Consider the following 27800-nt stretch of genomic DNA (forward strand, 5'->3'; position numbering starts at 1 on the left):
GGGTTGTCTGTTGTCAATTAAGATGAGGACGAGAACCACACATAAGTGGACAAATACCATTCACAAAGCACGCAGGCTGTGTGTTACTGAAACACTGCAGAGAGGTTATGGTTTCCATTTCTTGTTGGTTACTGATTTAACCGATGTGAAATGGAAACCATTATCCCTCTGAACGCAAATGGTGTCACTTGCTGTGTGCCAGCATCAAACCAGCATTTTTCACCGTTACTGTAGAGATGTATTAAATGAAACCCAGCTCAGACAGCAATGCTGCTGAGAACTTAAAGTGCAATCTGAGCCAAGTCAGTGAATTATTATTTCAGCTCAAAACCCTAAATAAGAGCAGCCTGAAAAGATCTGGCAGATTCATTTGGTCTTTAAAGAGGTCGGTTGCTGCAGGAAACCAAATGCATGCAAAGTGGGGGGAAATGAGAAGAGACGCAGCATGAGCAGAAGTTCATATTAGATGCAGTGGAAACTACACACTGTATAAAGCAAGTTGCCGTTGTTGGGTTCATAATACCAGAGATTGGACTGGATTAAAAAAAAAACAAAAAAAAACACTCGGACTGTATATCAAAAGTTGGTTTTTTTTGTCTCTTTATTGACTTAAATAAGCTAAATAAGGGGTGGGGTGTTATTGTTTTTACCTTGTGAGTTTTATACTGCAACAGGAACTGCCACGGAGGTGTTTTTTGAATACTTTATCAGGTGTTTCTGTCTCTGTGGTTACATTTTATCAGCATGCCTCAATAACGCTGGACCTAAAACCAGTCAAAACTTTACAATGTTAACTACATTCCTGTAATCACGATCGAGAGGTTGGGTGTGGTCCAACACTACTAAATGGAAGTAGGGGCCCAAAGGTCCTGTGGCTCCTTTCCACTGTTGGATTTTTAATACATGCATAACTCCTAACATGAGACATCTTTATCTTGTATAAAAGGAAACAAAATGGTGTGGTTCAAGAACTCGCTAGCATCAGCGATGGTCTGATCCCATTGCCAGATGTTCTCTAGCTTACCCATAATGCAAAAAAAAAAAAAAAATAAACACTATGTGAAATAAACAATGTGGTAACTTGTCTTAAATATCTGTCTCTTGTGCCTACTATGCAATAAAGCCTCAGTGTTTAATTATACACTTTCCCAGCTTTCCTTATGCAGCATACAAACACATACCACACACCTTTACAAAAGTAAGACACAACTCAGTGGATTTTAGGTACTCTTTGTAATTTTAATTCCCATAATTTAGTTTAAATGCAGACATTTTCTCACTAAATCTTAAATAAAACATTACAGTACGATATATGCAAATCAGAAGAGCTTTAAGATTTTGTAGAAGCAGGCTACAGTTTCTTTAGATTTTTTTTATTTCTTTTTTAATTTATTCATTTGTATTCATATATATATGCATCTTATTTCTGAAGGACCGGACAGTTAAGTAGCAGTAAACAGTAAAGAGACATCACAGAGCTGTAAAACCTGCAGGCCAGCCAAGGAGCACATTCTATTACAAAACAGACCCGACAACTAGGAGACAGCACGCCACATCCAGATGAAAGTCTGAGCTGATGCTGCTCCGCCTTTGGGAGGCGGTGCTAGTCCCACACACACAGGAGAGGGCGCTATTACACCAGGGCAGGTGGAGCTACACACGACCACTAAAGTGACGGCAATGTAGTTGCACCTTCACGAGAAACGGCTTGTATTGCACATTCAGGGAGAAAGAAATGGCACATTCTGTTTTTTTTGTTTCGTTTTTTGTCTACAAAAAGGTTGATAAACAGTTGAAATGCGGCAGAAGCACAGCAGCTCCCTCAATGGCAATTCAACCAATCGTTGAAACAGTCCGTCTAAAATGCTGTCCCTCTCTACGGGGAGGGAACGTGTCAAACTGCGCCCTCTAGGGGCCGTGGTCATCCCTACGCCCAATCTTTTTTTGCGTTTGTGATCAAATTTTGAAAGTGTTCGGATTTTACAGGGAACCACGTTAGATGTATATATTTCCTGTTGCCGGCTCAGGATGTAGCCCTTTCTCTCAGATACTTAAAGCTGCCAGCAGAAGGCGATTTTCACTTTCCCTCCCCATCTTGAGCAGTGCATCCCTTTTGGCCTATCAGGACTGAGAATGCATGGAAAACAATATCGAAAATGACAGTGTGAGTTACAAAGGGGGGCTGCAGCAGAGGATGGTGACACTGCACAAATCAAACACGCGATGCATGCCGGCTGACCTCAGTCCATTCACAAACAAACCTCCTAATGCATGAAGGAAATAAAGTTTTTTCCGGCTCATTATATTGTTTAGTAAATCTTGCACCAGAGCAACAAACTTCCACAAGCCTCAGAGTAGAAAGCTGGCAAATGAAAGAGTCTTTCTTCAGCTTCTGACTTCATATTATGAATATAGATTTTTAAGGTTTAAACTGCTTTTATTTCAGCAGTTATAAATGCCATAGTATAAAATAGAATCCAAAGAAATAAAATAGCACAAAATGCTATCCTCACGACTGCATGAGAGATTTAAAAAATTTTGAGGCTACCGTCTGCTTTTACTAATTTTTGTCATTTTTGTGCCATTTGCTTGAGGCCAGAGCGCCTCAGCTGTTTAGCAATTAGAAGTTGGCCGTAACACTGGCTTGCTTTAAAGACAAAGGGGAAAAAAAAATCCATGAAAGCTTCAGATCTCTGCTGCATATTTTCCTGGGTGGGGGGGGGAGGCTAAATGTTTTGTGTCATCACAAAATTCCTTCTAAATATTCTTCCTCCGGGCATCAGAGAACAAACACAAGAGGATTTGAACACACCGGCTCTGTGCAGCCCCATTGAACAACACACAGCCTGTGGAAAAGTAGAAGGCCATGAGCTTCAACAGCGCTAACCTGCCAAAAAACAGGGAAACAAATTTCCTCACAATCAAGTTTCCAGATACCACTCATTGCATTCATCTTCATCAGGTCAGTCCTACACAATGGTTTTCTGGCACGGTGCTGTGCTGCTCTTGAAGCTCGTGGCCAAAGCAGTAGGGAAACAAAATTACAAAGTGTTTTCATCAAAAATTCAAAAATAAAAATGGTAATTTAAAAATCTGATCTACTGGCAACCGACACATCAGTCTATATGTTAGAGGAACCCACCGGGCTGAGAGGAAGTGTGGCACATGGCACCCTGAAATAAGACCATTTCTCAGTATTGCTGCGATTACAGTCTTACAACAACTAATCCCAATTGGCCAGATTTTACCATCAGCCCCACAGTGTCCTCCAAAGTGTCCGGAAGCTCATCCCGGTTAAAACTCAGATATGGTAGAAAAATATAGTTCTGATGAAATTTCTCTAGTTATCCTCTTTATTACTGAATTGCACCCATACATGTAGTGTTAATGCATTGTAGTAGCAGTGTAAGGTGACGGGGGTCAGGATCAGCACTACCGCTACAAGAAACAAAATGAAAAACGAGTCACTGCGCACACACTTGCTCTCGCTCTCTTTCTCTCTAGACACTTCTGGTTATTTTTTTAAAAAATTTTTTACTTGCACTTAAAAACTCACGGTTAATAGTTTGTCTTTCATTGGCATCATTAGGCAACAGTTGTTTTTTTGTGGGTTTTTTGTTTTTCAGATAACTCTACAATATGGTTACGATGTAAACACCACAGTACATAATTAGTTTACTTTTTCTGCACAAAGTAAAACACAAAGTTACAAGGCAAGTGGCTACGTAAGCATAGATTTGTTCATGAGAGAGAGAGAAAACAAACAAACAAACAAAACAAGAAATGAGGAAACACACCACAAGAACAAAAACAACTTGCGACACCTGGCATCGAGTTTGTTCAAATTAAAAGAAAAAAAAAAGACTTTGTTCATCTACAGGTCAGGTGACCGTTTTAAAAAGCTGGTGATGATCAGTTCTACCTCCGAATACAACCTTAAGTCCTAAGACAAAAGTCTTGTGATATTTTTGTGGCATGAGCAGCCTTGAAACCCTCACCGGGCTGTGATTCACACACCTCATGACATGGCGCTTAGACTGAATCAGATGTGATTGAGAGACTAAATGCTTCTCTGCTCCAAACAACACCTGCCCATTTTGAGGAGCTACTCGTGTGGCTTGGATTGAGTCCTCTTCCTTTCGACGTCTGCATAACGCTTTACAATTTAAGTATTCGATATGACAGATCACAAGGCCTTAGCTTTTTGCATGTCTCACTCTGTTAGATTTGAAACCTGGACTCGGATAATCTCGGATAACCGCGGTGCGAGATCTGAGATGATCTGAATATGAAAAAATGTAAAGGTTCATCAGTGGGCAGGGAGCCTTTGATATAAGGAAATGACTCCTGCTTTATCCAAAGTCAAAGGCATATGGATGATGATATGCAAACATTTTTACTAAACTTAATCAGTGCTTTATTTTTTGTACATCTGATCAGTTTTGGCATCTGCTGTACCTCATTTATCTGGCATACAGACATGGTGACAACAACTTACTTTGGCATGGTTCTGCTCTCTAAAGAGCAACCTCACTGTCCCTCGCTATCTGCGTATCTCCTCGAGGAGGGAGCCGTTAACAAAAGAACCTTCTGTCAATACTGTTCAATTCACCCAGGCAATAAAACAGTGAATGCAACGGCAACTCTCACTTCCTCTGCTGTGGATGGGTTTGGTAAAGCAAAACACTTTGTTCTAATCAATATTCTTCTGCCAACTTCAGAAAAACCTGCCAAGTGTTCATCGGTGGGAGTTTCCCATGAGCCGCGGGGGTTGAAACTAACCGTGAATTCTGACATCATTATGAGGTGAAGAGGGCCCCCCCCGCCCACCCACTTTTCTGAAACCATTCACACTCACACGCACGCACGCATCCCCAATCCCCCATCCCAGACCCCCACATCCAAACTCTTAAAGGACATTATTTACAGTACAAATTACAGTATAATACATCATTAAAAAATATGAGATCTCTAAAAACATACAGGAGCTCTTGACAAAAACAAAAAATCAACTCTTTAGTAAATTAGGTTCCTATGGTATCATGTGAAAAATAATAATAATAATAAAAAAACAAAAGCAGAGTGACAGTCTCACCGCTCCTCTCTGAGGCGTCCGTTCCGTTTGGCCCCAGTTGTACCGGCTAGCATGTTGAAAGTGAGATGACGGATGGGTTTGGTTGACCACGCGCACATCTTTTCTTTTGTTTGAAAGCAAGCCGCAATACAACGAATCACACTCGACCCAATATCACAATATGTACAGTTTTGTTTTGTTGTTGTTTTTTTCACCCCTGGCATTTTGGAACAATGATAACGATAATAAAAAGTAAGCACTTGACCGATTGTGCTGCCTAGAATTTCAGGCAGAAGGATATGGATTTACTGCAGGCGAGTCTGCTGGCTTATGTTAGCAGAATAAACTGCTTTTTGATCATTTTTATTTCTGTATTTTTTATATTTACGTGGTTTTGTTTTTTAAGGAGACTGTCACGTGTTTTGTTAGAAGTTACCAGTAAGTCCCCTGTTATTGTCTTATGTACAGCAGATTGAATGGTACACTAGTTACACTTTTGTTTTTTAATCAATCCCACCAAAAAGAAAGAGAATAAATAAAAACCGATTGGGAACTCAAATGAGTCAAAAAGATCTCTGGACTACGGAGCCAGGCAGCATGTGAACCAAACCTCCTCACATCTACAGTACAACCAAGTCCACCTGTAAACCATCCTCCCTTCTTCCTCGTCACCCTTGTGCATCGACTCTCTTCCTTCTCTTCTATCAGCAACCCACACATTCGAGATATGACATCTACCCAAGTTTCCCCCTCTCTCTCTCTCTCTCCCCGACTCTCTTTTTCCTCCTCTGCTCTCCCTCCCGGCGCTGCGCCCTCAGACGTAGGGCAGGATGCCGTAGACAAACAGGGCCATGACGGCGGCGCTGAACAGGCCGGCCACAGGCACCGTGACAAACCACGCCAGGAAGATGTTCCTGAAGAGGCGCCAGTCCACTGCTTTCTGGGAGCGGATCCAACCCACAGCCACAACTGAGCCCACCTGGAGGCCGCAGCAAGGAGGGAAGAAAGAAAAATAATCAGCAGCAGCACAGAACAAAACGTTCAACGCAGCAAAGCCAAAGTCAGTATAAAGAGCTACAGGTTGTCCACGCTTTTCTCTTGATGGAAGTTTCTCCAAGATTGTTTTGCAGTCAGATTACGTCAGCTATTCTTAAGGCATGTTTTGCAATGCTTAACTCTTCTCTTGTGCAGTAAGTGGTTAATTGTCTAATTAACCCTATTGGACAGAAAAGATAACAGCAACAGCTGATTAATTAAATTGCAGATGGTGATTGGTGGAAATTATGTGTTAGTCTCCTCTAACAGTATCAGTCAGCACTTGAAGAAGTCCTCAAATTCTTCTGCAACAACAATAATAATAAGTTTAATATTAAATATTCTATTTAAGGGCTCCTTTTATGGTTTTCCTAATTTGCTCCCACATAAAACACTGCATGCTTATTTAGAACACGAGCAAAGTTTCAAAAAATGAGGACAGCGTATGTAAAAGTAATCTCTATGAGCTAAAGCTCAGGCTTCAGACTACGTTTTTTTTCTACTCGTCCCGAGATGACATCACCTCGGCATGGATGTCCTTACATGGTCATTTTAAGCACAAACAGAAGCACTAGGTTGAAAACATGGGGCTAAAAAGAATCAAATTCCTGTTTGTGGAAGTCAGGCAAGAAGAAGCCAGTTAGTAGAGTGTGGTCAGCAACTTTTTAGACAGGGGGTGAGCTAACATGCTTCACAGAGGGACAGTATAAGAAAAATATGTACATACATACTCAAGTCCATTTTCGTACTATATGGACTCTTACAAAAAAATACTTTGATACTTTGAATTTAATGTAATTGATATTGAAACTGGTAGTAATTGGTATATTAACTGTATCTAAAACTTGTACTGAGCAAAAACAAAAAAAACTTCCACCAAAGAGTGCGGCCAGAAAGACACACGAACAAAAGGTGATAACATATCAACAGGTCAGCAGAAAGGCCACGTGCAACCTGCAGCTCTTCAAAATCAGATCAGTTTTCAGTGTCTGCGTTAGTGACTGCAAGCAGATTATAGAGGTTATCACAGCATAAATTAAATTTGGTATCCGTGGAAGCCTGAAATCAGCAGCTCCAGAGTAGCAACAGTCTATTATTTACTTAATATTAGGCTGTAAATATCAAAAAGCACTAAACTAGAGCTAGTTAGCTTTTACAAATCTGTCTGCAAATTTCAGACTTCCACTTCTTTCTTTTGATAGAAATAACTTCAGAATACAAAAGAGATTGTTTTCTAATCCATGTTCAAAGACTCAAAGCGACACACCTGAGTGTTGGAGTAACGTGCAGTGAGTGGTTTCAGCTCTTAGTGACGCTACAGGTGGGCGGGAGTTAAACCGCGTTTCCCTGCTCTTATATGGCCGCAGCAACATGAGACACCGTCTGTCACACGCTGACTAAATGTGGAAGGTCGGGTCAACAGAGTCCAGCCTGTTCTTTTGGTTTATTAGTCAGTCTTAATAAGACTAAGCTCTACTAGACTCACAAAAATATCTCCCAGAAAAGACATTCAGGTCATGTAGCCTCTCTACTTAAACGCAAGATACTTTAATGTAGCATTTCTTGGATTCTCCTCTTTCCAAAGCAGGGTGTGCATGTGTTGAACAATATTTAACTCAGTGGTCACATTGTTTGTTTGATGGTTTTAGTACCTGAAGCACGGAGCAACAAATTCTGAACTCGGTGTGACCTCAGTGTTCGTATTGCTTTTGAGTTTTTGAAACGAGTCACTGCACATTACCATACCACACCGACCCACACACCCATCCATTCGGTTTAACTTCCACACCCACACACACAAAAGACCTGAAAAGAAAAATTATCACTCATACACAACAGAACTTCACTGAAACCGAATGGATGCCAGTGACACAGATACAGACACACTCTCTCTCACACACGCACGCACGCACACACACACTGAAGATGTTGAGAGATGTTGCTGGCTACTTTCTGAAAACCAAACAATTTAAAATGTCAAAGAGCTGCAAGTCTTGCTAGTGGTTTTTTTTTTAGTCCAGCATCATCTGTGGACCATCTCCACATTTAAAATAAACAAATAAATAAGAATCACTAAATCATTCAAATCACCACCACAATTATATACCTCTAACCATCAGTAGATTTAGCATTTTAGCAGAGCAGTTGATTATCCAAGGTTTTTAGGAAGGAAACGCGAAGGCATTTGGAGGTGAGAAATGAAGATAAGGTATGGATGGCGATGATATTGATGTTTAGACAAATAGATCACCAGTAACTTAAACCCAGTTTTGAGTCTTGTGCAGTTTCCCTTCAGTGGAGCTAACATTTTTGCATTCCTGTTTTCACTGATTATTGCACGTATGATCTTATATAAGCTAAAAACAAACATTTCGGGTGTTTCATCCAGCTTCAGCTTTACAAGTAGCTAAGAGGCTAACGGCAATAGCTTGATATTTAGTGATATCAATATTATCATCAAACTCTCTACTTGTGTATTTGTTTAGCAAATATTCCTAGTTTTTCATCTATTAAAAAAAACTTTTACTACTAATTTAATAAACAAAAAACAATAAATAAATAAAGATGATATCTATGTATTTGCTGTATGTCTAATAAACATGCACGTAACTGCCTGATAACATTATTTAATCTTACAAAGCTACCTTTCAGTCAAACTTGGGGTTGTGTTGCTGAAGGAAAACTGCACGAGAAATCAAAACGTCAACTTCGGGAGTTGTGATTGGCTTTGGCGATTGACAGCTACAGGTGAAGCGATGAAGGCGAGCTCCCGGAGGGCTCTCTAGGATGACTTCACTACCAATACCTTGCAGTGGGTGGAGCTTATTGGGATGCCCACATTTGATGCAACAAGCACTGTTAGCGCACTCATTACTTCAATGCAAAATCCGCTGTGAAGATAGATGAGTAGAGAGACAGACAGAGAAAGATGGAGAGGTAAAAAAAAGTGGAAAACAAGTGTGACAGGTGGGTTTCGGGGGGGGGGGGGGGGGGGTGATAGGTATTTGGGAGGTTGAGGTCTGCTTGCGGACAAGCACGGCAGGGTCGAAAACCCACACACCAAACCATGCCAGTGCTAAGAGGGCAAAATGGAAGAGACTTGGTGGAAATGAAACAGAGAATGAGACACCGTGTTGATGGGGGCGGGCAGGGGAGGACTGGGACTGGTGGGGTCCGTCTCGAATTCCAGCCTCGATCTGCTGTTCCTGAAAAGAACAGGGGAGAGGGGCTGCACACTGCTGCCTGGGGCTGGTTGTAGCGGGCTGGACATGGATTCGTTTTGATCTTCTCATGCACCTCAAAGATTGGTTAGGATTATCAGTTCCTGCGGAGGATAAGTCTCGTTTATGAGAAAATGAGTGGTATTTACATCGTTTTGACAACGATTTCTACTAACGATGCTGTTACTGTGATCACTGTGGGAAACACTTTACCAAACTGGAAATATTAGGGTTCATTTTTCATACTCATGAGGATGGAAATGATAGAAATGGCAAATCGGATCAAAAACAATTGAGCAGAGCTTCTTCTGCTATTTGAAAAGCCGCCTGGAGCGCCCTGTAATAATTAAAGGCAACTCAGACTTACAAGAATTTTTATCGCCTGGATTTCAGTAAATCAGCTAGAGGATAATGTTTAAAGAGATTTTAATGATAAAATTAAAATGTAACTGTAAAACTGGTATTAGGAAATTTAACCGAGTCAGGCTCCCTGCTGATTTCCACAGGAAAATACTTTCTTGCTTTTTTTTTCCCCCCCACAACACACCCGACAGTAGGGCCCGTGTTACTGACTTTGTTGGACTAATGATGTCGTGCTCACGGCTTTCGGCCTAGCTTGTACAAGTGATCACAACAGACAGAAAAGAAGGTCAAAACTAATAAATAAGACCCACGTTTTCATAAACTGCAATTATCCTTTTTTTTCTCTGCCACAATAATCTGAGCTTTGATTTCTGTGGAGAAATTTAACTAAGAAGCAGAGCACTTGTAGGGAGGTAGGCATAAAATTATAGTAAACTAAAACAGATTTTAGCTAATTATCTCACGACATGACTAAGCACTAATTATAGCTAAAGCGGTGTGTGTGCGCGATTCTAGCTCAGTCCAGCACGGCGGCCTGGGAGGCAGTGTGAGCTCCCTGTCCCCTGGAAATGCCTGAAAGGGAGTTGAGAGGCCAGCTGGAAGGCCACTCAGTCATACCTTGCAGTGTGTGGTACTGACAGGGATTCCGATATTGGAAGCGAACACGACTGTGACTGCAGAAGCCAGTTCAATAGTGAATCCACTGTGGAAGGAAGGGAAGGGAGAGGAAGGGAAGGGGGGAGGGAGCAAAGAGACATTCTTCATTGTGATGTCTTGGATGATGCTCATGATGGCACGATCTCACTGGCATCCACATATAAAACCATTGCAGAGCATTCAGCAGTTCTTTAAAGTATACCCAACACACATTTGAAAAACAGAAATAATATTAAATATCTGACACACACACACACACACACACACACACACACACACACACACACACACACACACACACACACACACACACACACACACACACACACACACACACACACACACACACACACACACAATAAACACAGCATTTCTACCAGGTATTACACACTAGTGTGTTATTCATAATGGACACAGTTTCAGTATGTGATATACAAACAGGCCTTTGTGTTGGTGTGTTTCTGTGCTGCCTTGTGCTTACTAGAAGACAGTTTCTCTAAAGCCACCAGCTGCTTTCAGGACACACACAGAGAAGACATTAGACATTAGAATAAACTTCCAAATCATAAAAGAGGGGAAAAAAATTAAACTAAATGCATGAAAATGCAACTTAAAAGGAGAAAAATGTGGCTTTTTTCTTACTAGATGGCAGCCAATAACATTCGTCAGAAACACTGAGCTAAGGTTCCAGATGAAGATACGACTGAAATTTAAATGTCACTGCAGGCGGAGTGTGGAGTGGTCGAGCAGCAGGAGCCAATCTCTAAGACAGCAGAGCACCAGCGATGTCACCTGATTAATTTTGAACCCATTTGTAAATGGCCACTTGGCCCCAACTCATGGCCTACAGAAATTGATAGCCATTAGGCAAATGTTAACTGTATTACTTAGACCTGTGCTTTCCCCCAGCTCATGTCAGAATGTAGGAGTAGAGGGTCTTGCAAGAAAGCTACAGAAAAAACTCACACCATTCGCTCCACCTCTCAACAGCAACAATAAACTATACACAACTGGACAAGTGTGCCATATCGACTCATCACAAAGAGATATGATTGTTTGTGTTTCTCTGAGTTCTGCTGGTTAAGCTTTGCAGAGCCTGGTAGATCTGCAGCAATCTGTCCCTGTGGTGCTTCAACAGCAGAGCTGGGCAGAAGGATGAAAATCCATACTTCAAGTTTCAAAAGTCTTTTTACTGCTGTGATACATTGCACTTTTTAGGTGTTCGCTGCGGCTGCTAAAATATATTCCCGGGCACATAGACCGCAGACACACATATAAACACTTCTGTGTCCTTGCCCCAAACAAACTTCTTTTCAGAGTGATGCATGGAAACAGACACTGGAGGAAATCAAGTCTTTAGAACGGTGAACCAGTGCAAATTTGTCTTTGGGTCCTGGCAAAAAGTCTAAGCTGGTGATGGAAGGAGGGAGATTAAGAGAGAAAGGAGACAGACAAAAAAGAGAGAGCCCAAACAAAAAGAGGAGAAATGAGGGAAGGGAAAATAATGAGATGGCGTGGGCGTGAGCGTGAGAAAGAGACTTTAGGGAAAAGGGGAGAGACAGAGAGAAAGCTCTTTAGGTGAGACGTAAAAAAAAAAAAAAAAAACAAGATGTAAAGGAATGAAGAAAAAGAAAAAAGCAGGGCGCTGAGAAGAAGAAGAGGGTTAACCACAAAAATAGTGATTTACAGGAGTGGGTAGGAAGGAGAAAGGAGGACGGGGGGGGGGGGGAAGAAAAGTGCAAGAGTCAGACTGGCGTCCCTCCCTGCGGTTGGAGAAGAGAGGCTACGGTTCCCACTGTGGCCCTCCCTCACCCCTCCTGCTCTACTTCTCTTCACCCAGAATGCCAAACAGCTTCCTGCAACCCTGTGTGATGTTCCTGCCAGGCAACAAAACACAGCCACTCAAACACACACATGCACGCACGCACACACGCAAACCTCAAAACGCCTTGCTGGAACAATTAGACCCTAATGTGCATGCATGCTCGGACACATACAGTACATTCAATGCACAGTGACTTGCAGAGTTCGGTTTCCTCAGCACACAAACAACTCGGTGGTATGCACACACACACACACACACACACACACACACACACACACACACACACACACACACACACGCAAACTCTTCATCTTATGCGTGGGAAGAGAAGAGAGAGAGGAAGGAGGAGACTGAAGTCAAGGACAGAGCAACAGCACGGGTTTGTGGATGTGAGACGTCTACTGCTCAGGTTATCAGACAGCCAGTGTCCTCAGGCTTTGTTTGTTGTGGTCCGAAAGTCTACTTGTTTATTCAGAATTTTTTATGTAATAGGTCAAAAAAATCTGAGAAAAAAAAAAAGCGCTACTATTTCACTCCCTAGGCACCACTAAGATACTATTATTAAAGCAGATTTCTGTAAAAAAAGTAGTAAGAATTATTTCTAGAAAAGTCTGGGATGATTCCCAAAATCATAAATAGTGTGCTTAATGCTGAGATCAAGATTTATTTATCACCAAATTTTTATTTATACGTTTATAGCAGGAAAAAGTAATAAAAAAAATCCATTCAGTCTTTGTATTTTACCTAATAAACTCAAATGTAATGGATTTGAACACACAGATCTTTTCACTTAAACGATCTGTCTGACCTCTGATGATAAACATGAGTGCACATCAACACTGTGTGTGCAGGTCACTCCCTGGCAGAGAGTGAGGGAAAATCAGAACATTCATTAGTTACACAACAGACAAACTGCTTTATGCATTTTGCTGTCTGCACATAGATTACTAAGCATCTTCTGATTGTTCATTTGCACTTTACTGCCCTTAAGACATTGTGCATAAGCATTCTAATACGGCTGTGGGAAAGTAAGTACTCACCATGGAGGCTGGGAGCCCTCTATGAACTTGTTTGTGTCAGCGTGTTGAGGCTCTATGGAGCGCGTAAAACCAAAGCATGGTGGATAGTTCACCTCTGCAGCACAACTCTCCTTCAAACGCACCCAACCGCATCCACAGACATGCACATGTGCACTCACTCTCCTGTGAGGCGACTTTCTCACCTTGAGGGGGTAATGGGAGTGAGGTCCTTCCCCATGGTCTGGATGACGCGGCGGCCCCATACCCACAGGCCGGCACAGATGCCTATACCACCGTAAAACAGCAGCCAGATAGGAGTGGCAGCATCCTGCATCACACCGCCCTGTTCATAGATCATCCACAGTGCCACCAAAGGCCCAATGGCATTACTACAAACAAGAAAGTAGATAAAAACCTTATTCAGGCATTATATACTCAAGTCCAAAGAGCAGCGTGAAGATGATTTTTTATATTTAGTTGACAGAGAAATGTACTCTGGACCATAAAGGTCACTATCTGTCATGCAACACGTAGGGGGCAGCACCTGACATCGTTGCCTCCGTGGGCGAAAGAACCGAAGCAGGCGGTGAGGATCTGCAAGAAGTGGAAAAGCAGAAACACCTCAGGTTTGTCCTTCTCCTCCTGATCCTCCAAGTCGTCCGGCCCTGGAGGTGCAGCCCCTTCTTCCTCCACCCCTTCCAGGTCTGTGGCAAGCTTCATCTCCACTCCGCCCTCCTCGGCCTCGATCTCAGCCTCGGCCACGGCGTTACAGTACGATGAGTAGCTGTCGTAGCGTATCCGCTTTTTGGAGTAAGACACGCTGTTGCTCCTGCCGCCTCCCTCACCAACCAGCTTTTCACTGTCCTCGCGTGATTCGGAGCGCATCGGCTGGACGGGCATGCCGCATATTGCCGCTGTGTAGCAGGTGTAGCTGTTGTTGCGGCGCAGCAGGCGGTAATTGTTGTCAGGCGGGCCGGCGTTGGAGCGCTCGTTGTCATCCATGCGGCCCAGGTGGATTTTGTGAAGCAGGTCTTTGTACAGACCCGAGTCTTTGTGCACCGTGTGGTACACCTGGCCATCGCTACGCATGTGGCCATCGAAGCTGAAGCTGCCGTTAGAGATGGGGGATTTGAGGCTGCCGTTCGTCATTGAGTGTGTCCGACCTGGAAGACAGACGATTAATGAAAAGTCTGCGTGGGAGCAGGATATTAATGATGATGACCGACGAGTTTGATCTCCATTAATGGCAAATTTATTTATGCTAATAAGTATTAACGCATAAATAAAGCTATAGTTACTCTCCTCTTATCAAATATTATTATAAATGTCCAGTTGTACCATACACCCTGCCGTTTGGCAGGATAGTGCCTCCATTCGCCAGGTTGGTGAGCTCGCTGCTGGATTCGCGGGTGCCCCGGTCACTGCTGCCGCCTGTGAGCGGCATCACAGCCTCATCTGTGCCCTTCGCCCCTGGTAACTCTTTGAAGACGGGGCTCTCCTCCTCCTCTTCAGGGATCTTATCCAGGCTCTCATCAGAAATCCTCGACAGAGCCTGCTCTTTCTTTAAACGACCTGGAGGAGATCAAGCAGCAGTTGAAAGAGCACCGAGTTAGGACATTTTTGCAGGTTGCTTTAAATCCATCATGAAAGGAAAGCCACAACTGTATTGTGGCAGCCTTTTATTATTAAAGGATTTCAAGGAAACCAATCTGGATGGCAGCCAGTTAAGAAAGCAAAACAATAGTTAGACAAAAAAAGGGAAAGAAAAAAAAAAGATTAGAATTTATTTGCAACTTTTCACGCTTAAAAAAAGCTGTTGCTTCTGCTTTCAGGTTCGGGAGACAAAACTTCTGACAAGAAACAGATTATCTAAATTATCCCAGTGCCTACCCGACTCTTTGAATACCCCAGTAGAGAAAAAAAACCCAATCAGAGTTATGACCTGTTTTATTTAAGTGGATGCAGTAATATCCAGATTAGCACCAATAATTTTACCTGTAATCCTCGCAGGCATTAGGGGGTTCATGACACGGCCACACAAACCACGAGTCAATGGAAAAAAACATTCATTTTTTTGGCCTAAACATAGATATTATTTTTCATGGCCTATAAATACCACTCAGCTTCTTATTAAATTTTATTTATATTTCTTTATAGTGCAAAGCATTTCTGGCATCGATCAGATTTTTTGGATCAAGTGTTTGAGCTCTTACACAAAGAACCTTTTATTTATCCAGCACAAAGTTAAAATAAACAGAGCTGTGCCTTGTCTTTATCCACCACTGTCTACTTTTTCCAATGTTTTAATTTTCTGTGTCATGAGTTTTACAGCACTGCCTGCTTTGCTGTGGGCTGGTTTTCCCATTAGGGAAACAATTCCCAGCCCTGATCCTGAAAGCTTTCTACACTGCAGGCCACGATCTTAGCCTCTTTCATCTGACCAAGTAGCTCTACGCCCAAAAATCTAAGTGGAGCACTGGAGAGTTCACAGGGATTTTTCTGGTGGCTTTAGTGCCTCTGGCAGAGGCCAACAAGAAAGCACATGCCCTGGCTTCCGTTGTTTGGTGTCAGAGCGTTTTCACATGGCGTGAGAGAGACAGACTGGACACACACACACACACACACACACACACACACACACACACACTTGTATGGATATCCTTGTGAGGACATTCGTTTACATAAAACCAAATACCTAAACACAACACTTACCCTAACCCTAAACCAAATTTAACAGATACTTACTTGCAATCTTTCTCCTCATCCAGGGACAGACCAATATCCAGACCAGAGCTGCGCAGACCAGCGAGCCAGCTAAAGTGATGAGAAAGATGGCCCACACCGGTAGCATCTCCAACCCGAGCACTGCAGTTAATGAACACACATTAAAAAAAAAAAAAAAAAATACAAAATCATGTACTGGCATCACACATTCAAGAGGAATTTTGAGCAAACTAACAAGCGCTTCCATCCCTGAGGTGATAATTTGATCATACACTGGTGTCAGGTTAAATAATCAGAGATATACTGGGAATAAGCACTTACATGGAGCTCCAGTATACATGATGGAGAATGTGTTGATACCAATGGTGGAGGCGTAGAAGAGGGGCAATGCTCGCAATCCGTTTGGAACAGAGTCATCCTGTGAAGTAAAAAAGGAAATGCAACAATAATGATAATAAATCATAAAACAAAACATGTACAACACAATAACATATTAGCTAAAATGAGAACATCTTCTGGCTAAAAGTTTAGCTCAGGTCAATTTAAAGGTGTGGAGTAATACAATTATTCCATCTTGCACAACCATGGCTTGCTTTTATCAGAAGGTTAATAATTAATATGACTAATGAGGCAGGTGAAATGTAAAATGACACTAAATGGGATGTGGATTTTACAGAAGTAACAAATCTCAACCCTGCAAACACAAAACAGAAAGATCGAATATTCTGATGCAAATAGCCCGCAGACGCAAAAATGAACTCATTCCTAATTTGACCCATCTATGCAGTAACACCGGCCCAAACGGCAAATCTTCCCGTGACTCACTCATATATAATCCTGCAGTCGTGACCCTCGGATGATCTGCAGCACTTCCTAGTCTGCCAGAGCTTTCCCATTACATAACAAATACGCGGGTGTTGCCATATCAAATGGGTTTTTATCTGTGCTCAAGTTCTTTCAGACAAGTTGGGCGTACACGTGCAAGTCTGTCTCCGATTTCTTATATTAAAATGACCAGATTGGCAGCTAAGTGTGAGTGCGGAGAGTGCAACGGCTGCAAATGCAAGGGCAGTGTCACAAAACTGAACACAGCATTAGTTGAAAGTGATGTGCGCCTACCTTGTTGAGGATGAAGTGTCTGATGAGCATAAAGAGAAGTCCAGACATGAGTCCAGAGAGCAAGGGGGAGATGAACCAAGACGCCACTGAAGAAGAATTGAAAAATGTTAATGAGGAAACGACAGGAGAGCCTTGCCAACTCTCTACAACTAGAAATTTTGTGTTTTAATAGTTTTTTGTGTTTTTAGCCATCAGTTCTCTTCCTAAAATGAATTCCAAGTCATTTCATTTATGCGTTATGTATTTAAGTATGAGAATAAATCCCAATAACCAGTTTTATGGTGACTAGGGCTGCCACGATTTGTCGACTAGTCACGATTACGTCGACTATCAAAATCGTCGACGACTGATTTAATAGTCGACGCGTCGTTTGAAGCTTTGTAAGATCCCAAAAGACGCAAGAATAAGTAGCAGGATTTAAGAGTGTAATAACGGACTGAAACAGAAGATGGCAGCACTGCATGTACAAGGATGCCAGCTGCCGTTAAACCCCGAAGAAGAAGAAGAAGAAGCAGCTGTGTCCCAGAATTCATAGCGCGGCCCAGCTCAGTTTCCAACAATGGCGGCAGCTAGTTAGTTTTAATATTACTCTTATTATTCTTTCTGGGTCACAAAATAAACGTTTAACATATTTTCAGCCGAGAATGTAGCTGTGTAAACCTCAAATATCGGCTCAGTTTATCAGGACACCGCATATTTTCAAAAGCGCTCCGACGTTTTCGGAGACGTCTGTTACCCACTAGCTCGATAGCTAGCCGGGGGCTAGGTCACTAGCGCGGTAAGAACACCGGACTCCCGGCAAATTGTTTTCAAACCCACCGCCTCTTTCGCTACTCAGGTTAAATATATATGAGTCACTTAGATAACTTAAAAATGTTGTTGGGCGGCTTTTTTTTTTTTTTTTTTTGTTAGTATTTTATTTGTTCCTGAGTAAATCGGTTTGTCTGAGATTAAAGTTATAGTTTTTACACAGCTGAATAAACGTCAAGCAGACAGCTGATTATCAGAAGTGTGAGATGCTGGAGAATATACTCCGTTGTCCTGTTATAGATAGCAAGGAGTTTATTAAACTTCACCGAAACAATCTGCAAATTTCATTAAAATTGAATAAACTATCATCTTGTCTTTATTTTTAGTTAGCACCTTAAAAGCTTAAGCTAATGATAGTTATATAAGAGCAGATGCTGCTGGTGCAATAAGCTGTAGTTTTACGTCCAGTGGATGATGATCTGATTAGTCGACTAATCGCATAAATAATCGGTGACTAGTCGACTATCAAAATAATCGTTTGTGGCAGCCCTAATGGTGACGTGAGAGTTTATTCTTTAAAGTATGCATTATTATTGGATGCTGTATGATGTATGACAGAGGCTCTTAACAAGGAAGAAATAGGTTTATCTGTCTAAACTAAACTCAATAAAGTACTGGGTATAAAGTGAGTCATGTACTTGGAAACACAATCTGAAGATTGTTGTTTACTAAAAACCTAGAAACCTTTCTAAAAATCAAACTCCACTGGGCATATCTCAGAGTGGTTTCTATTCCATCAGGTTTCACTGGAAAATGGGGCAGTTATTATAGGCGCACACACACACACACACACACACACACACACACACACACACACACACTATGATACAATCTTCTGCCATTACCAATCTTGACAAGCTGCATCCACTGTACTCCCTTTGTGCCGATGGCTACCATAGAGAAGCCGATGGTGGCGCCAACGATGCAGTGAGTCCCAGAGATGGGGAGCTTGAGGAAGGAGGCGATTAGCTGCCAGACGGCTGACCCTGTGACCAAAACAGAGACAAAAATCTAACGTTTAGCTTGGTTTATTTATTTGTCCGCCTCCATGCACAAAAACAATCTCTTGGGAAAATTAGCAGTTAATTCCCATCTGCAGTTTGTGTGACATCATGTAACATCTTAAATGAGGGCCTGAGAGTGCCATTTGAAATTCCAAATGACTGCCTTAAGTTTGCAGTGTTTATAGAAGCTGAGACAAAAGTATAATCTGAAAACTACACTAGGCTTTGTTTATCCCCCCTTTAACAAAGACTGCTATTCAAAAATTGCTCAATGATGTGAGTAATTGCAGTGTTTTTGACATAGAAGATTATATATATTTAAAAAGAGGAATATTTTAAGATCCAGTCGTGAGAAAAAGTTTCGAAATAATCACTCAAATATGTCTTCTAAATCACTACATTCATTAGAGACAAATATTTTAACTAAACCAATAACACAGACAAAGTTCAACACAGAGAGTAGTTTCATGGCCCAAGCTGGAAAATCGAAAACAACATCTGAGACTAAGACTTTAAAAAGCTCATTAAAATCAGGAAAAACTGGAAGTGTGGGTTTAGAGAGGTACCTCTCTCTATAAATAAAGTCATAAAATGTGTGTAGTGAAAGAGCACCCTGTCAAATCACTGAGGAAACAGTGAATTTGAAAATTACAAGATAACTTTAGGGGCAGCGGATCATGACCTGCAGCTCTGGAGATTTTGGGTGATGTAAGCAGACAATGACCCAAAGCGCACACAGTGAAACAATAACAACAGAGCTGCTGAAAAAAGAAAATTTGTTGCGGAGGCTAAGCCAGAGCCTTAACCTTAATCTAATTGAGATGCTGTGGCATGACCTGAAGGGGGCTGAGGACAGGAATTAAGAGGGGCCGAAACAGTTTTACAGCAGAGGTATTCTATGAGGGATGACACAACCTGCCTCCAAAGAGCCAATCAACAGCTGAACCAGGAAACTGCACTGACTCATGCACACAGCTGAGGTTCACAACAGTTTCAGCCGAGTGGCGCTAGGGAATGTGTATGTGTAGAAAAATGTGTACCATTTCTCTCGGCTTACATTTCCATAAATTGAGTTAGCATGGTGTCTGTTCAGTGCTCCGGTAAGTAGAGCTAGAAACATTCATCGAGTTAGCTGTTAAGTACTGTTTTGGGTGTACATAGTACACTTATAACCTGCAGGGGGGGGAGGCAACCTTTTAAAAGCTTATTTTGGCTGGAGATTTTATACATGCGGTTGTTTTCATTATCCTAGAGAAGCAGATAATAGGACAAATCATTGTCAGCCCTAAATTAGACTAAACTCCAGCAAAACACCAAAGCCTCCAGTACACAAGAAGCACTGGAGGAAGTTTTAACAATAGGTTAAAACTTCTTTAATTATGCATGAACAATATGCCAGTTAAAACGTTTCTCCAACAGTGACCTGTGGCAGCCAGCCACACCTGAATTTTCATCTCCTTGGGAATCCCCTGTGCATAATGCTGCCCTTTTTAAATCAACGTTTGCCAGCAGTCTGTCATCAAAATGGTATTGTCCTAATGGGAGACCCATTGTTTTCTGCTTTTACTGAAATGGTGGTGTGCGAGTCTCCAGTTGATACTCAACAATTTCTCTTTATGTTTCACTTCAGGAGTTTTGTTTTCCTGCGGCTCTTAGGAAATACTTACAATGCTGCAAGGTTAGCTAACATTTGCAAAGCCCCAATAAAGTTTGATCTGAAAATACATAAAAAAAATAAATAAAAAAAAAACACTTCGTGCAGTGCCTTTCATGTACAGTAAGAAAGTGAGTGAGGTGCACTGCTTAATAACAGTAATTATGATACATACATGAGGATTGGTGCATGTCACAAGTACCAGCTGAGCCCAGGATAATATATATAACATTATTGTTAAATTCAAATTCATTTCTAAGCCTTTTATAAAGGTCTATGTCTGCATTAAGCTATGGATTTAGCAGATTTCGGGAGGATTAGCAGGGCCTAATTTGTGACATGGTAAATATTGAACAATACATATCAAAGTAGTTTATATGAGGTAATAAATAAGACATTGTTGAAGTTTTAAAAAATTGTCTTTTGGGCTGTTGGAAAGTAATTTTTTAATTTTTCTCTTATTTTACAACTTTACAGGTGATGGGGACAAAAAAAAAAACTGAAGCATTTCCTCTTTAATATATACCATATATTACTGCAATGTGCAAATCTTTTAGGCATGTGAGAAAGATTTCTAATGTAAAGAGTTTTTATTTATTATTTTACTAGGAAAAAGCATGTGTTGTTGTAATCCTAGACGGACAGGATGATGTTGACATCAGGAAAACTGCTGTAGGAATACTTGATCGTGTGGCCGAATGGCTGAAAATAGATCTTTGGCTCTGTGTGACCCTTTGCTGGATAAGGATCGAAACTTGTAGTAGTAACACTGGAGTGATGGGGGGAGGGGGGCACCTTTGGTAACACATTTTTCATCTATGGAGTGGAAGTCGCAGGAGTTTCTCTTGGCTGCAACTAGCATCACAACTAATATTAGCAAATGAATCAACTTTTAAAGAGTCAAAAAATTTCAGGAAAAAAAAAATCGCCGAGGCAACAAAGTCAAATGTCTCTCTTCCATCGCGGCTCATTCAAAAGCCTTTTAACAGTCTTAGAAGACAGAAAAGAAAAATACACTTAAGCATCTCTAATAAAAAGCATTTACAGACTGTTTTCAGAGCTACTGACAACTATTATTCTTATTTCCAGTCTCATGGTTGTTTCCTGTTTGTTAACAGTTGTTTAGCAGCTATAACATCAAAAAGTCAAGCATGTTCTCCACTAATCGTGTTTGTTACAAGTTTTGATGAAGTCTGATGTGATTTGTAAAGGATAAAATAAAATAATGAATCCTAAATTTCATCGACATCCAAGTTTTTTTTGCACATTCAAGTTACTTCAAACTTCATTCAGACATGCGACAGGTTGCAAATTAAAAAAAAACAAAAACAAACAATCACTGGGTCTATTTAGTAGAAGTGCTGTTGTGGCTTTTACATCAAATTGACTCTGGTGCTTATTCCAGCATGGCCTAAAACTGTCCATCAGATAAACATAAGGATTTGCATGTCTAAAATGAGGCTTAAGACATTAGCGGCAACTGCGTCACTCAGTGGATGTAAGAGCAAATTCAACTTACCAACCATGGCGCTGACCTCGCCTGCCATGAGCACGGGCACCGTGTCATTGTAGAGGCTGACATCTATGATGCCCTTCCGAATCGTCTCTCCCACTTTGGCCCCGAGCAACATTGAACCCAGCGTCTCGAAGATGGATGCCAGGATGCAGGCCTGCTTCAGAGTGACCACGCCGGATCCCACTGCTGTGCCAAATGAATTGGCCACATCATTAGCTCCGACTGAAAATGCCAGGACGAAGGCAATGATGAAGCCAATAACCACCATCCACAGATACGACTCCAGATCCATCTTGATATGATTTCAGGTGAGAAAAATATGCAAAGAAACAAAAATCCTGCTTAAAATATCTACAAAAAAAGACGAAGAAGAAAAAAAAAGATGAAGTGCTCTGTGCGTTTTTAGCGGAGGACTTGGTAAGCCCACACCTTCTCTTCGTCCCCTGGTTATAAAGAGTCTGAGGGGAGAAGCACAGCCGCTAACTAAGCGTTTGGAGCTCAGTCCAAAGATTGGAGGTTAGTGATGGTGGGAGCAGAGAGCATTCCATAGCTTAGTGTGAGACAGTCGGTCTGCACGCTCTTTCACCTGCCGGAGAAAAGAGAGAGAGGAGAGACAGAAACAGATTAGTGTCATAAGCTATGATTACTCTTTTTCAACACCTCCTGACAACACCTCCCCGTGACTTCCTCAGAAAACCAAAAACAAAGAAGTCTGGGTGGGACTAGGAGAGAGGGGAGGGGAGACACACATAAATGAAAGATTCGGGATAGATGATGATGAAGCAGAACTGGCTTTGATGAAACAATGATAGCACTCCAGTGCACTCCAGTGAGAAAAGCTGAGGACATCTCAGATATCTACAATAGGAAATCACAGTCTGCACTTCAAAGGAATCAAATCAGATCGTGCAGAGGGTTTGCTGTCAGCACTGACACTATAAAAAGATCACCGTTTCCAGAATGAGACATGAGCAATGCTCCGAACATTAGAAAGGCTAGTATCATTTTATCCCCTTGAAGGACTTTTTTTAAAGTCCTTCAAGAAGACTGGAGAACTATTAATGAAGACTAGTTTAACCCTTTAAAACCGGTCCGAGCGGGCACGCTCCGTTTTGCGTAACTATTTTTAAATCTCTGTAGAACTGGAACCACTTAAGGTAGCGCAATATTTTTTTTTTGCATATGAAACCGGAGGAGTTGTACTTACATGTTATGCCATTAGCTTGTCCTAAGTCATGGTTTCCTTCCACATATAGCTTTGCAAAAATTGCATATAAAGCACTGGCAGCAACAAAAACATAATATATTCCACGCTTTGCCGATCCGATCAGCTGTTCATAACACTTCCTAGGTTGGAATAGACACCAGCGCGAACTACTGTATGTCCGCCATTACCTGCCCGAAACCGAAGTGACGTCATCTTCGTGGAAAAAGTAGTTTTTTACCTTCAGGGCCTTATAAGCCTTTGCTGGTGTTTTTAAAAGTCATGTTTGACTTTTCTGAATAGTTTCTGGGATGCTTAGGACTCAAATTGCACTGCTGGAAATAGTTTATTGTGATGCACATGCAGTTTTTTTTTGCAAATTTGCATTACAATATTTATTTTAGTTTTTCCTGCAGTATATAAAAATTGGTGTTTCTCAAAAATGAATTTTGTATTTACAGTTTTTAGGAATAAACCTCTTAAATTTCTCTAAATATATATATATATATATATATATATATATATATATATATATATATATATATATATATATATATATATATATATAAAAAAAAAAGATTTTCAATTTTTTTTTTTTGCAGTTTATTGCACTTTTTTGTAATTTATGTAGTTTCTATTGATTTAATGCATACATATTATTAAAATTTGGGCTATAATGGTTGTATTGATGTATAGCAACTTGAAATGCTCCCAAAAATGGCACTACAGCATGTAAAAATATAAAGATAAGCTCTTGCGGACTTGGTTCTATGGTAGGTCTTAAAGGGTTAAGAAAGCCTGCCTTGGAAAGTTCAGACAGTGTCAAGGGATAATGTTAGTCATACTTAATATTAACTTTCAAGGTTGATAGAATTGTAGAAACTCTGTTTTTGTCTTATTTATTGTATTTCTATGTATGTTTGGACATGTTTCAATAATTCACTGCACCTGTTTCCAATTTTCCTGGCAAAATATAGAGGAACGAAGGGGGACTAAAGACCTTTGCACAGAACTGTATGTTCCTATTTACACCTGGTATTAAAATACACCTTGAGATATCAGATTACAGTGGAAAGTGCTAAATAAGTGTAAATGACCACCCTGACTCATTTCAGCGCATGAAGTCCAAACACTTGCTGAAGTTGTCGCATATGACTACCTGGTGTATAAACTACAAATGCATCGTCAACATGGACATAAGAAGAAAAGATGTCCCGAGAAAGGACATGGTGGTCCTTCATCTTGTCCTCTACCCTTTTTGCAACCTGTGAATGACTTCAAAGAGAACCAAATGCTCTGGTGCAGTGCAAAAAAGAAAAACGTGGTGTGTTTAAGTTAAGACTGCAATGCAGCAACAGCATCTGCGCTGATGTTCTACTGCTGCTCGAGGTGGGATACATTTCTTGAGGGGACTTACAAGACTCTTCGTTTCTGATGTGAATAACTATAAAATAAAACTATTAAGCCCCTATTTCCTAATTTCTCTCTAAATTTAAAAAGTATTGTTCTGGGGGGGGGGGGGGGGGGGGGGGGGGGGGTGTTTCACAGTTAACCTCAAACAGTCTGGAATGGTTTCATTTTTTCTCTCTTCTGTTTTTTTTTTTTTTGCTGTATTTCAATAATTGGATTCGTTACACTACTAAAGTCATTTAAAAATAATTTTTGTTTGTGGATGATCAGGTGCTGAAGAAGGGGCGATCGTGGCTCAAGAGTTGGGAGTTCGCCTTGTAATCGGAAGGTTGGCGGTTCGAGCCCCGGCTTGCACAGTCTCGGTCATTGTGTCCTTGGGCAAGACACTTCACCCGTTGCCTACTGGTGGTGGTCAGAGGGCCCGGTGGCGCCAGTGTCCGGCAGCCTCGCCTCTGTCAGTGCGCCCCAGGGTGGCTGTGGCTACAATGTAGCTTGCCATCACCAGTGTGTGAATGGGTGGATGACAGGTTGTGTAAAGCGCTTTGGGGTCCTTAGGGACTAGAAAAGCGCTATACAAATACAGGCCATTTACCATGTTTACCTGTTTAAAAGCCGATCGCATCCACTAAAACCTCACCACTGTTCCCCAAGGCTTACACACAACACAACAACAACAGTGACATGCTTTAAAATCAGATGATGAGGCCACCTACTACGAAGCCTCCAGTGGTCTTTAAGAGGCCTCTATGCCGCAAATGACTTTGCTTGGGTTTTTAAGTTTGTATCTTCATGGGGACCAATGACAGCCTACTTCCTTCTATGGTTAAACCAGTGGGAAGGGGGGGGGGGGGTTCTTTTATGGGGAAGCATTAAATGTAAACAGCTCTTGGCATAAACCGACTGCATTCTCCTCGCGTGGGGGGCAAGCAGCTCCTTTCTAAATAGCCTGTGGCCAGTTATGGCTCCCTCCTCCCGACCGAGAACTCCATCTGGAACAGTCGGTGTCACGCACTCTTAGCCTTTATCCTTTGCAGAACCACAACAAACACATAAAAACATGATAATTTGTCTTTTGATCAAGACCTCCTGGAATAGGGATCCATTAGTGACACTAAAAATGATTACGTTGCTGCTGATTTGAAAAATAAGTGGACGCATTTCTTGGTTTTCTCACAGTAAAATCACAGAAGTGAAGGTGAGGAGAGCTCAGACGCTGCCAAATCTCAAACAGAATGAGTAAACAATGACTTGATGATGTACTGACCCCCGAGGTGAAATCCTCTCCAGTGAGAGAAACACATCTGAGCACAAGTTCAGTGCCTCTTGGCCAAATTTTTATGTATTATTGTAGGATCTACCTTACAATATAAAGTGCCTTGAAGTGACTGTTGTTGTGATTTGGCGCTGTATAAATAAAACTGAATTGAATGAATTAAAAAGTTAAAGAAACCAAGCTCGTGAACTTGTGTCCATCGCCATAACGAATGAAAATTAATGATGAACGATAAAAAAGACAATATAAGGCGGGGCATGATTTTATCTCTGATTACTTAATTGCTTCCCGACTCATATCTGCTGCTTGTAATTATGTCAATTCATAATAAAAGGCAGTTTAATAAAGGCCGCACCAATATGAAAAGCTACCCTAAACTGATTTCTCACCGAATCTTTATTGAATAAGTTAAAGAATCCATGTGTGGCGGCTTGTTTCATGCCATTGAGTAGCGCTCTCTAAAAATGTTTTCTGCAGTCAATGTATTGACTCTGGCAAAGTCTGAAGGACTAACAAGAGACTGTGTAAATGTTTATTCCGGGGAGCACTGCTGCCACAAGACGACCACATCACACACCACAGTCAAACACGAGCGTCCAGCAACACACAGAACCAGGCAATGCTCAGAAGAGATGTGCAGCCAAACACATCTGCAGCAAAAGCAGACTGAACGTCCTGTGCCTTAGGGTGACATGGAAGAAAGATAAGAAAGTGATTTGAGCGCGGGTGTGATCTCTAGGTCAGCTGGTCATAATTTTATTGAGTACGTCCTTGAACACAACTCAATAATCCTACCACGACCTGGAGTATGCACTGATTTGGATCCAGCCATTTAGCAAAGAGATTCAGTTTCATATTCATGTGTGTGATTCAAGCTAAATGGACTGTCTGGCTACATGACCTTCAGAATGAATCTTTACAGTTTTTGCCTGAAAGCAAAATAAGAACCGTTGCATGGTGTGTCATACAACCTATTATCTTTCCATTTTATTGCCATTTACCAAGAGCGGCCCTTCTGTAATTCACTTGTAACAATCAATGAATAATTCATGTAAAAGATGCGCTCAGTGTTAGCAGAATAAAATAGAAGCAAGGACGGAGCAGAACCACAATGCAAATTGATGCACTGCAAATGTAATTGCAATTGCTTTTTGCTACCTGGATAAGAATGAACTCCGTGATGTTTCTATTTTGCAGGTCGTTGGGATGCAGGGAAGTAATCAGGTGATGAAACAGTAGCATACAAAATTTAATTTGAAAATTGGCAGCAGAGAGAGGAAATCACGTAACTGTTCAAACAACTTAGAAGAAATGTTTGAGATAAGGTGCACACAGGAAGGAGTCTGACCCGCTTTGTTAAGGAAACTAATGCATAGGTGCCATTTCGGTAAAAACACTGAGTCAGTTAAAAAAAAACAAAAAAAACTTGGAAGTCCAGCTCATATTTATATGATGTGATTTTATCTGCCGAAATGAAGCATCCCGTTTCCAACACAGCTCAGGTGAATCATTTACAACCTTTAAAAACTGTGCCGCTGCCACTCTCCAAGGTGCTGATCCTGAGACCACCAGGGATGACTGAGGTGACTTTGATAGACTTTTTAAGAGCAAGAGCAATATTCAGGTCACGATTAATGTGCCTGAGAAATGCTGGAATTATAAGGGAAAATTCTGGATACAGTGGCCCTGAATAGTTTCAGATGAGTATGAAGAGTCGATTAACAGGCACCATTTCCACAAAGGATGTTGTATCATATTAGGGCTGTTCGATATAACGATATATATCCGATGACGATATAAAACAGTCTATCGTTTCATTTTACGCTATCGTTTGTTTCGTGGTGTCGCAAAATAAACTGTTTACGGCAATATTTTTTCATGGTTTTGATGGT

General features: G+C 41.3%; 1 protein-coding gene across 4 annotated transcripts in view; it reads right to left on the minus strand.

Moving 5' to 3' along the window:
• Positions 1-1218: 1218 nt before the first annotated feature.
• Positions 1219-27800, minus strand: part of slc20a2 (solute carrier family 20 member 2) — a 49748-nt gene continuing 23166 nt past the window's right edge. For 3 of the 4 annotated variants that reach the window (XM_085426089.1, XM_085426090.1, XM_085426091.1), the window contains exons 2-11: positions 22025-22607; positions 18693-18833; positions 17038-17123; positions 16240-16336; positions 15940-16059; positions 14533-14766; positions 13739-14357; positions 13398-13583; positions 10312-10396; positions 1219-6053 (exon numbers count right to left, since the gene is read on the minus strand). In XM_085426089.1, coding sequence (XP_085282215.1) covers positions 5889-6053; positions 10312-10396; positions 13398-13583; positions 13739-14357; positions 14533-14766; positions 15940-16059; positions 16240-16336; positions 17038-17123; positions 18693-18833; positions 22025-22313 — 2022 coding nt within the window. In that variant the 5' untranslated portion in view covers positions 22314-22607 and the 3' untranslated portion in view covers positions 1219-5888. Of the gene's footprint in view, positions 6054-8915; positions 9001-10311; positions 10397-13397; positions 13584-13738; positions 14358-14532; positions 14767-15939; positions 16060-16239; positions 16337-17037; positions 17124-18692; positions 18834-22024; positions 22608-27800 lie in introns of all 4 variants that reach the window. The other variant, XM_085426092.1, reaches the window with a different exon arrangement.

This window comes from Rhamphochromis longiceps, linkage group LG12 (assembly GCF_057381845.1).
Source record: "Rhamphochromis longiceps isolate RC_006_pf linkage group LG12, R_longiceps_female_GT1.1, whole genome shotgun sequence".
In the NCBI taxonomy this organism is placed as follows: domain Eukaryota; kingdom Metazoa; phylum Chordata; class Actinopteri; order Cichliformes; family Cichlidae; genus Rhamphochromis; species Rhamphochromis longiceps.